The 11,183-nt window shown below is 55.3% G+C and overlaps 4 protein-coding genes across 5 annotated transcripts; 2 read left to right on the top strand and 2 right to left on the bottom strand.

Moving 5' to 3' along the window:
• Positions 1-1,286: 1,286 nt before the first annotated feature.
• CKM354_000631800 (uncharacterized protein) lies at positions 1,287-3,933 on the bottom strand (the record flags this gene model as incomplete). The annotated part of the gene is made up of 3 exons (XM_044801628.1): positions 1,287-3,570; positions 3,626-3,776; positions 3,828-3,933. 3 exons carry the CDS (start codon positions 3,931-3,933, stop codon positions 1,287-1,289), a joined length of 2,541 nt encoding a protein of 846 aa, XP_044657563.1.
• Positions 3,934-4,186: 253 nt separating this feature from the next.
• CKM354_000631900 (uncharacterized protein) lies at positions 4,187-5,432 on the top strand (the record flags this gene model as incomplete). The annotated part of the gene is made up of 3 exons (XM_044801629.1): positions 4,187-4,898; positions 4,947-5,270; positions 5,329-5,432. 3 exons carry the CDS (start codon positions 4,187-4,189, stop codon positions 5,430-5,432), a joined length of 1,140 nt encoding a protein of 379 aa, XP_044657564.1.
• A 70-nt stretch (positions 5,433-5,502) lies between these two features.
• Positions 5,503-6,435, bottom strand: CKM354_000632000 (uncharacterized protein; the record flags this gene model as incomplete). Of its 2 annotated transcripts, none has more annotated exons than XM_044801630.1 (1): positions 5,503-6,435. In XM_044801630.1, one exon carries the CDS (start codon positions 6,433-6,435, stop codon positions 5,503-5,505), a length of 933 nt encoding a protein of 310 aa, XP_044657565.1. The 2 variants fall into 2 exon arrangements, with proteins under 2 accessions (XP_044657565.1, XP_044657566.1); XM_044801631.1 differs by having other exon boundaries at positions 5,503-6,081.
• A 357-nt stretch (positions 6,436-6,792) lies between these two features.
• On the top strand, positions 6,793-8,939 carry CKM354_000632100 (uncharacterized protein; the record flags this gene model as incomplete). The annotated part of the gene is made up of 2 exons (XM_044801632.1): positions 6,793-8,852; positions 8,897-8,939. 2 exons carry the CDS (start codon positions 6,793-6,795, stop codon positions 8,937-8,939), a joined length of 2,103 nt encoding a protein of 700 aa, XP_044657567.1.
• Positions 8,940-11,183: the final 2,244 nt, after the last annotated feature.

Genomic DNA, 11,183 nt, shown 5'->3' on the forward strand with positions numbered 1-11,183 from the left:
GTGTCGCACGAACCAGATAAGACCGCAGACGTGTGAATGCACCGTTCACAGAGGAGTCTCGGCCTTCTGACAAAGAGTCTCCGAATTCCTTCCATAAGTTACCCCTTCGGCGATATGCGAGATAAATATCTCGAAATCCCACAAAGGCAATGGTTACGACGTAAGTTTTTGGGTTCGTACAGGAGCCCTCGCTGTGCGTCAGCAGCATTATGCTTCACAATTGAGGTTTCTTGCTTGCTAAGTTCTGCTCTAGGTATACGTTGCTGAATCATTAGAATTTCGGATCCCTCCCACTTTCGCTATTGTAAGGAGCTGGACTAAGGTGAGCTTAAATATTATGAGCTGTGCACCGCGATAGACGCTGACGCATAAGTCGTGTCTACCAGGACGCAGGCTACGTGACAACAAATGCGCTGCTCTCAGCTCTTTAAAACTACGTAGCAAAGGTCTCTCGTGCAATTAACTGAACAACCCCCCCTCCCCCGGGGTCTCGTTTTCCCGCACACTTGCCTCCCCCGTGGTTCCCCTTACTTACATTGCTTTGTTCTCTGGAGCTAACCACCGTGTGCTCTCATCCTTGCGAATCGGTGTTGAACTGACCGCAGGAGAAGAACTCGAAAACCACTAACCCCAGTCCCTGCTTGACGGAATCCCCGCGTGCCAGAATGCGAAAAAGGTACTTCGCACTTCAAACTCTCAATAGTCCGCCACCACGTCTAAATCACCTTAGATATCGCTTGCAATATATTCCTTGCCTACCTCGGTCGATTCCTGGCTATGCGTTGCATGTCGCGGCTCGTGCTGTGGCTGCTCGGCCTTATTCGCATCTGTCGGACGCAGTATCGTTCGTGTCGAGCATTTTCTTACATGCGACCTAAGCAGTCCGAATTGGCCTCGATACTGCGGAGATACTGTGTATCACATCGGCCGTGTGCTTAGTATCGAGGCCGACTGCTCGTGGGAAGTGGGACGCACTTGTGTTGTCGCGAGCGCATACAGCTCGATTGGAGGTGGTACATCGGGCAGGAATCAGCCGGCTACTGGACGGAGAACAACGGCTTGGACCGGATAATGGCACGACCAGAACGAAAGCGGCTACCCAACTCCAAGCTGTGGTCTTGGCAAGTGGTCTCGGCGGTTCGAGTCATGCACTGCTGCTTATGCTACTCACAACTTACTCATCAGCGTCATGGCTTCATTTCCACGCGTTGCTCAATATAGGAAATCGTGTAAAGTGTTCTGCGACGAGAACGTGTTACATAATCGAAATGAAGAAAATTAGGCTCTCAATATTCCCCGATCTGGTCTTGCAGCGATGCCATATGGGCTCTACATGCCTTTGTGGTTGGATGTGCTGGGCCCAGAGTTTTAGAGTACCCAGCGCAAGCCCGCTCATAGAGGGGCAGAGCAGCTGCAAAGTAGTGCTTCTGATGGAAGAGATAGGCCAGGCAGTATACGCTCGTCAGCGTGTCGGGATGCTCCGCCCCGAGCACTTTCTCCCTGCCCTCCAGCGCTCGCCGATTCATCTCTTCTGCCGCCTCGTACTTTCCCTGATCTCGCAGCCCCGAAGCCAGAATGCTCACGCTCGTCAGCGTCTCGGGATGCTCCGCCCCGAGCACTTTCTCCCTGCCCTCCAGCGCTCGCCGGTTCATCTCTTCTGCCGCCTCGTACTTTCCTTGATCTTGCAGCACCGAAGCCAGATTGCTCACGCTCGTCAGCGTCGAGGGATGCTCCGCGCCGAGCACTTTCTCGTAGCCCTCCAGCGCTCGCCGGTTCATCTCCTCCGTCGCCTCGTACTTTCCTTGATCTTGCAGCACCAGCGCCAGATTGCTCACGCTAATCAGCGTGTCGGGATGCTCCGCCCCGAGCACTTTCTCGCTGGCCTCCAGCACTCGCCGGTTCATCTCCTCCGCCGCATCGTACTTTCCCTGATACCGCAGCACCAGTGCCAGATTGCTCACGCTCGTCAGCGTCGAGGGATGCTCCGCCCCGAGCACTTTCTCCCTGCCCTCCAGCGCTCGCCGGTTCATCTCCTCCGCCGCATCGTACTTTCCCTGATACCGCAGCACCAGCGCCAGATTGCTCACGCTCGTCAGCGTCGAGGGATGCTCCGCCCCAAGCACTTTCTCGCGGCCCTCCAGCGCTCGCCGGTTCATCTCCTCCGTCGCCTCGTACTTTCCTTGATCTTGCAGCACTCGCGCCAGATTGCTCACGCTCGTCAGCGTCGAGGGATGCTCCGCCCCCAGTATCTTCTGCCTCTCCTTCATGCTTCGCGTGGACATTCTTTCCGCATCCGCAGCATTCCCTTGCTCGCTTGCATACCACCCTGCTTTATACAATATGTTCGTCCATTGCAGCACTGTCTGCTCCACTTTGGGCCGCTGCTGCAACGCTGCTCGTGCATGGGGAAAGAACTTCTGACAAGCACTCCAGTTGTCGTACGTGACCGCTGGAAACACGTCGTCCAATCCACCTACAAACCACTCGATGCAGTCCTCCAGCAGACCCCGCACATTCAGCCATCCCTGTGTGGCTTGCTGCACCAATCGATGCATCTCGAATGCAGACTTGTCGGTCGTTATGGACACAAATGAGTATCCCTCCAGCGTGGTGAGGTCCTTGTCGAAGGCGTCATCAAGCGACTGCTCGGAGCCGCCATCGCTTTCATATTCCGCCTCGACTTTACCGTTTATGACTCCATCCACGTCCATTTTCGCACCAGCATTTGTGTCAACATGCATCGTACGTCGCGATACGCGGCTACTTTTCGTGCACGCTCGGATCAACTCGTCCGGAATCGCTTGTCGGTCGCAGAGGCTCATAACCGACAACAGGTCCGCTGCCGACCGCCGCGTGCGATACACATGCTCGAACGAGATCTGCCACGTTATGGAGATCGCGTTCTTCGCCTCGCGGTCGCGTTGGTGGTCCTCTGCTTCTTCATCGAGCACGCTGTTCTTGCTGCTGTGACCTCTCGGCAGCTTCTGGATGTAACGCTCGACCGTATACCTCCTCCCTCGTTGCAAGATGTAGGAGGCCGCCTGCGTGAGAGCGAGAGGGATGCCCTCCAGCGTTTCCGCTAGCCTCGCAATGTCCGTCCTGCTGTGCTGATCTCCCAGTTTCCTTTCCAGTACAGCCACTGCATCGCCCATCTCCATCGGCCGTACCTTGACCACATCTGCTGCGTACTGTACTATGTTCCGCGCTTCATCCTCACTCCGACTCGTCACCAGAATCGAGCCGTGGGCGCACGCCGGAAGATAGTCGATCCGCCTCTCCCGTCCTGCATCACTGCTCTCCACTGGCGGCTCGAGCAAAAAGCTCGCATCGTCCACGTTGTCTAGTACGATCAACCATCTCTTGCTCCCCTTCGGATCTCGCAGCCATGCCCGTACGAGCGCAAAGATCTCCGTCTTCGCATCGTGTCGTCCGCGGATCTTCACCACCTCGGCCACCTCCCGAAGGCTCTGCTCGTATCGTGCGGCGTTGCTCGCGTGTATCCACAGCACCCACGTGCCCGGCGACTGCTCGCGGACGCGGTAGCAGTGTTCGATCGCGAGTTGCGACTTCCTGTCGCTGGTCAGCACGGCGGCACCATCGTCGCGCGCTAGGCCCTAGTTCCCACCCGACTCCGCCGAGCCCCACCAGCGCGACCCTGGCTGCCGGCTGCGCAAGCTTCGCATGGATCTCCGCCGCCAGCGCCGGCCGGTCGACGTAGTCGCGATCGCGGCGGAAGGGCAGGTGGAGGCACGGCGGCGGCGGCGTCTCCGCGCGCTCTGGACAGCGACTCGTCAGCTGAGCCCTCCGCGCTACATTGAATGCCTTACCAGCGGCGAGGTGGATATGCTCAGCATTGTATTGAGTGTTGTGTGAACCCCCGCTCTGAACATAACTCCGATTAGCACCAGGATGGCCTGCGCCCACGTACTCCATGCTTGGTCACTGCACTTATCGTCAGGAATGCAGCGTAAGGACTGAAATGCAGGCGCGATGGGACAAGGTGAAGATGCACGACCACATCGATGCATCTCTCAGTGGGGCATGTAGTCTTCAGCCTTGTGGCGCCTCAGCTGCTCCGCCTCTTCCAGCTGGAGATGCAGTTCTGGTCATGTTCTTCCCGCTACCACTTGATGTCGCAAAACCACAATTTGCTATCTGCAAGTAGATTGCTGAGCGATACGAGAAGATGGAAGCCAAGAACGTCAGGTCGAAATACCAGATTGGCGTGATCTGTGCACTTCCGCACGAACGAACCGCAGTAGAATCGATTCTCGATGAGCACCATGACCCTCTTCCGATCGTCTCAAGGGATAACAACACGTACTCTTTCGGCAGCATAGGTCCTCACAATGTGATTGTGGCGTCACTGGGATCAGGGAACTATGGCACGGTGTCTGCTGCTGAAGTTGCCAGCGACATGCGGCACAGTTTTCCGGCAATCAAGTGGGGTTTGATGGTGGGCATTGCTGGAGGCGCGCCTCGGCCAGAAGTAAAAGGCGGCGACATTCGGCTTGGGGACGTCGTGGTGGGCTGTGTGAATGGCGTGCCATCAGTGATCAATTACGGCTTGGGAAAAGAAACCGCTGCTGGATTCGATATTCGTTCAGAGCTCGCAGAGCCACCGGCCGCAATCCAACGAGCCGTCAGCGCGCTACAGTCCCAGCACCAGCGAGAGGGTCCAACGTATCTGAAGCATCTGCAGCTGATGCTCGAGCGCTATCCGCGGCTCAATCGACCTCAGATCGCTGAAGATTATTACAATCTGCCGGATGCTGCGGATGTGTTGTTTGCCACAACTGCTATTCATGATCCCAGGACAGAGGATTGTGCGTCATGTGGGCAGACAGACAACGCTGTGGTTACGAGGGGACCACGATTACTTCGCGAACCCCCCGATGGTGTAGGAAACGTGAAGTTTGTTCAGCACCGGCAGGACCATGTTGCAGACTACCCAATGGTGCATTACGGGACGATCGCGTCAAGTGACGTGCTTATGAAGAGCGGGACAGAGCGAGATATGGTTGTACAGCGAGTGCAAGCGCAAAGGAAGGCAGATGTGCTCTGCTTCGAGATGGAGGCCGCTGGAATCGTTAAGAACTGGCCGTGCTTGATCGTCCGTGGAATATGCGACTACTCGGACTCGCACAAGAACGATGCGTGGCAGAACTTCGCTGCGGCAACTGCGGCAGCGTACACAAAAGATCTTCTCTTACGCATTCCCGCAGAGGCCGTGGGGGATGCACCACGTGCGAGCGAAGTGATGGACGACTGTAAGTACGGCCGTGGCCGAGCGGTTCCTCGTTGACAAACGCTGAATAAGACTTCTAGGCAATGGAAAGCCGAGCAATCAGTATAACTTTTCACAACATGGAGGCTCTAACAACAAGCAATTCAACGCGGGCTCTATGACATTTGGTGGAAGCAATCATTGAAATCATCAGACTACCGAATGCCATAGGCTGGTCACATTCTACTGAGCACGTAGCATCCTGTGTGCACTGCTCATGGATCTTTCATGCGTTCGGACGTGGACTTGATCTTGACGGCCCGAGCTGGGGTCAATGCCAAGCTGCGTTGCCAGAGCCACCATACTCCAATAACACTGATCGTGACCGGGATAGCAGCTGCCCAAAACATCCATATCTTGTCCGAGACGTGCCACTGGTCGGGCTGCTCGCCGTTCCCCGGGGAGTAGTTGAAGAAAGACATGCTGAAGATGGCACTGATGAAGGTGCCCGGGAGGAATACCAAGCCCAGGATGCTGATCGTCTTCGTAGCATCACTGTCTACTCGTGCAGCCTCGGAGATGCGTGCAGAGCTGAGGCTGGTATGCTGCGCAGTGATGTGGAATGCCAGACTGATCTCATTGTTCAAGCGCGACTCCAGAGCAAGAGCGCGATTATGCATGAACTGCAAGATCGACCTTTGATGGCGTATAAGAGATGCCGGATCGTTCGCTATTGCTCCGCGAGGATGGATCCTTGAATCCCTCTCCAACTCGTCGATGATACTCCCCACAACATTCAATGCCGTGGATAACGCCTCCGACGAATGCAACACGTGCCGTGCTAGTTCGTGCATTGCGACGTAGTCTGGATCCGGATCGTCAATCGTCGGACGACCATGTTCCAGCGCTCGCACCAAGTCTCGGAACTGCCACAAGGCATGGTCATAGAGCTCGACCACCGCTTGCAGGACCAATGCGTGAAAATGAAAGTGATGCATCGCAATGTCCTTGACAGGAGAATCTCTGATGGAGGCAGATAACTGCTTTCGCAGCTCAGTTGGTGCATCGAAGCAAAGTAAAGTCAATGCATTGGGCGCTCTCCTGAACACGACAAAAGTGAGGATATGCCAGTCATAGCGTACGCTCGCAGTGCGCCCCACTGCGCTCGCCTTGATCGCCGTGACCAGGGTGGTCAATGGACGGGTCATTTTTCGTGGCCATGCCGTCCGGACGGTGTCCGGCCGGATGGACAGCTAATGGGGTATCTGCCGGCCGGCATTATTAATGCTAGCGTCCGTCCGGACATGTAAGTGAATCACCGGTGTCCATGGCATGTGAATTGACCTTGTTGATGAGAATGTCGTTCCTAGGGGTGTTGTTAGGGTCTGGGTCAATTGATGAATAAGAGCGTGTTTGATTGGTCAGATGCCAGCCTGCAGAGACGCCGGCCCGTGCGCCGACCTCCCACGCGCGACTTCTCAGAACGCGACTGGGGACGCGTTTCCTTCACATGCCAAAGTCCCTCGATCGCCCACCTGATCATTGGCATTTACGCACACACCACGATGGCAGGCGGTACCTCCAGCATAAGCGCCACCCACAGCATCGACCTGACACAAATCCACGCCGAATCGCAGCTCGGAACCGTCCTCCGGACGCGTTATACGCGGACCGGCTTCCTCGTCGATGGAAAAGCTCTTCGCGACTTTTACCCGACACCGCCAGGCAAGGCAGAGCACAGAGCGTGGGTCTGGCAGCATGGTGAGGCTGTTACGCATCTTCAGAGCTTCACCAACTACTGGCTGTGTCGTCTGTGCTTCGACAGCAGCCATAAGGATCACAGGAAGGTGAAGGTCATTCGGACTGGTGGAGGAACGAACTCGATACGCAGACACCTAGGCAAGCATGGCTACGAGCTCGATGGCACGTACAAGCAGTGTAAGAGGCGTCCGGTAGACGACGGCAACATCGCTAGTATGATCAAGCGTCAAAGGACGACCGAGAAGACTCCTGTTGATCGTACCGAGTGGAGGTCGCTATTCCTCGAGTATGCCGTAACAGATGAGCACTCACTTCGCGCTCTAGCATCTGAACGACTGAAGCGGCTAGCTACGTATCGTCAACCTGTTCTCGAGATGCTATTCCCTACTTCTCACAACACCCCGCGAGCTTGGATCGTCGACTTGTGTAAGAAGACACTGCCTCGAGTAAAGAGCGATATGGCTACGGCGATAAGCGGCATCGCTTTGTCGTTTGACGCGTGGCTAGCAGACATCGATGGCGGCACCGACTTCTTAGGTGTTCATGCTCACTACTTCGATAAGGACTATCAGCTGAAGACAGTACTTATTGGACTCGTACCAACCTATGGCAATCACACTGGTGAAGAGCAGGCAAACATCCTTCTCAAGCTGATCAGACAGTATGATATCGCGTCCAAACTGACCTACTTTATGGCCGACAACGCGTCTAACAACGACACGACGATCGAAGCTATTAGGCGCGAAATACCAAGTCTCCGACACCCTCACAAGTGCCGCCTTCGCTGCGCTGGCCACTTCATCAACTTAGTCGTTAAGGCTATGCTCTACGGCGTCGACATCGAGTGTATTGACCAGGCTTGCAACGACATGAATAAGGAAGACGAGGAGCTCGAAGACAGCGAGATCGTATACGAGTTTCAACGCGCTCTATCTCTACGTAATGCCGTCGATCGTCAGACAGCATGGCGAAAGAAGGGCTGTGTTGGCAAGCTCCATAATATCGTGATCCATGCTCACTATAGCGAGGCACGACGACACGTCTTTCGATCAAAACAACGCGAGGCAGACACACGACTTGTCGAGCTAGTGTTGAACGGCGGGATTAAGTGGCAATCTGACCACGACATGATCGAGCGTGGCCTCGAGCTCAAAGATCCAATAGAGCTGTATTGCTTACAGTTCATTGACGACCTTCGTGAAGACATACTCACCGCGGATGACTGGGCCGAGTTGAAGGAGATATTGAAGCTTCTCAAGCCGCTGAAGATGGCGTCGCTGAAGGTCCAAGCAGATGGCCAACACTTCGGTGGATTGTGGCAGTCGTTGACAGCTTTGGAGTCACTGCTAACTACACTTGAGAAGGCGAAGTCAGACCATGAACACGCGGCCAACTCACACCTTAAGGCGATAGTCAATCTTGGTTGGAAGAAGCTCGACAAGTACTATCGACTCAGCGATCGCACGCCTGCCTACCGTGCCGCCGTGGCGTTACATCCATCGCTCAAGATGAGCTGGTTCGAGCAGCACTGGGGTGGTATGAAAGACGACAATACGCAGCGCAAGAATAAGGCGAAAGCGAAGTGCAAGCAACGGCAGTCGCAGCAGCAGAATCAAGACGATATCGAGGCGTCCACGCTATGGACAGTGAAGGCACGACACGCGATTGAAGAGCTCTATAATGAGTATAAGATGCGGTGTCCAGCACCAACAACTAGGCCGGCGACACGTGAACGCGAGGTCGACGATTACACGGCATCGTTAATGCTCACGGACACTGTGTTGCAAGACGATCTGCAGCGTTATCTTGCCGAGCCTCTGACACCTTATATGGTTGGCAACAAGCCTATTAATGTCGTCCAATGGTGGCGTGACAATCGCCAGCGATATCCATTGTTGTCCAAGCTAGCATTCGACCTACTGGCCACGCCGGCGAGCTCGAGCGCGTGTGAGCGTGAGTTTAGCTTAGCTGGCCACGTTCTCGACAATGAGAGGTGGCAGACGAAGACAGACTACGCACAATCACACCAACTACTGCGAAATTGGTTCAAGAACGACTTTGTGTTGAAGAGACACACAAAGGAGGTGGTAAGAGCGCAAGACGATCACTTTAGCGGCGACGTGGACAGTGAGATGTCAAGCTCATATGAAGGCAACAGCCAGCAGACAGACGTGCGAATAGAGGGCTAACAACACCTTCCTCTGGCTTCATTTTTCAACATCCTTCCTAATTAGGCAAGGCGAACAGCGGACAGGGCTCCGGTGGACGGCATGGCCAATGAGAGGCTCTCGTCCGGACGGACGGACACGGCCGCTGAATCGGCCGGCAGGGCCGGCAGCAGTGCTGTGGCCGGCCGACCTGTCCATTGACCACCCTGGCCGTGACATATTTTACCACAAAGCGAAAGACTGAGACGTGGCTTGCCAGGCTAGGGTCTCCCGAAGTCTGCACGGATGAGCCGAAAAAGTACCCGTTCGCGTCTTGCTCTTTTGATGTCCAGAGCCAAGTAGGAATGGCGAATGTGGTGGAGAGTTGGTGAAGCCGCTCAGAATCGTCATTTCCCGGAACCTTCATCTTGTGAGTGGTGAGGAAACCCAGCCTTGCGTGGATGTCAGTTTCTGATTGCTTGGGCCATAAATCAACTCACAGCACACTTGGCTCAGACAGCGAATGATGTTGTCGTTGGGCGATCAATTCTGCAATCGTACAGGAACGGGTGTGCCAGCTTCCCGTAACGACATCTGGTTGCTCTTTAGCATGATTGTTCGTTGAACATATCTATCGGCACCTCACTATTCTCAAGTATCTCGACATGGTCATCTGGGATCCAATACATACGCAGAGATACTAGGCTGGGTTGCTGGTACGCAAGGAAGCGTCAACGGAGCTATAGACCCTGATTGATTTGATTTGATTTGATTTGATTGATTCCTACACGGTTGCAGCCGCCACGGAGGCAGCTATGCCCGGAAGCAAAGGTGCGGCGGTCTGCCGACGCCATCCCAAATGGGAGTAGCCCCACTTCGCCAATGTCACCGCAGTAAACAAAGACCAGCCGACCCCTTCACCCTCACTCTGCTCTTCAACCACCACCTGTCTTTGCCGGCAAGTTCTTCCAGGTGGTGGTTTTCTCTCTGCTGATTGCTATATGCTAGGCTCCTCGAGGCTGCGCCTCATCTTTTCGCCATCTGTGTACCTACTGTCTCCGCCCAGCGCTCGACGTCGTCTACTCCTCCCCGATCCTATTCTGCCCCAGGATCTGCGCCTGTTCTATGAAATGGATGGTCTTTGTGGCTAGCTTGTGGCTATTCAGGATAGTCCGGAGGTTGGTGCGGCCAGGAAGTCCGCCGAGGTGCTCCTTGCGCAGGTCGCGCAGTCGGCGACACGTTAGAACCACGTGTCGGACAGTTTGTCGTCCTTCGCGGCAGTGGCACATAGGGTCCCGGACGCCGGGGACGTTGCGGTTGAAGAGGAAGTCCTGGAGCCCGATTTTCTCGGTGCGGAGCTGAACAAGCAGCGCGCTTTCCCGCTTGGACAAGCCGCTGTGGAGTTGGAGGATGCTCTTGCTCGGGATTGGAGTGTACCTGAATGAGGATCTCCCTGTCGTTCCCGTGCGCCACGTACCCTGCCACTTCTTCTCAGCTTCTTCTCGACTCTTTCGCTTTAGCGTAGATAGGACGGCATAGAGTTCCTCGGGCTGGGCGGCTCTGTCGGCCGCTTCGCTGCTATCTTGCCCTTCTCTCCAGCCTGTGGCTTCTTTAGCTGCAATATCAGCGGCCTCATTTCCTTCAATGCCCTCGTGGGAGGGGATCCACCGGACTGTGACGGTATGACCTTTGTCTTGTAGCGTGTCTGTTCGGCAGGCGATTTGCTTTAGGATATACGCTCCGGTTCGTCCTTCGGCGCGGACGAGCGAGCGTATGGCTGTTTGGTTATCGGTCCAGATGGCGACCTGCCTCGGGCTGGAGGTGTCCTCCAAGATGTTTTGGGCGATCTGTAATGCGAGGTTGATGCCTTGCAGCTCTGCAGCGTACACGGTTGACGTTGCGTCTGTCCCCATATACGTCCTCTCTATCCTGTTTGCGCTTAGGCACACGGCTGCCGCTCCTATGTAGCCTCCAATGCCGCTGCCATCGGTATAGATACAGATATTCTCTGCCTTTTTGCTCTCGATATCATGCCTGCTGCGTGCTTC

The sequence above is a fragment of the Cercospora kikuchii genome (assembly GCF_019650295.1).
Source record: "Cercospora kikuchii DNA, contig_00004, whole genome shotgun sequence".
Lineage (NCBI taxonomy): Eukaryota > Fungi > Ascomycota > Dothideomycetes > Mycosphaerellales > Mycosphaerellaceae > Cercospora > Cercospora kikuchii.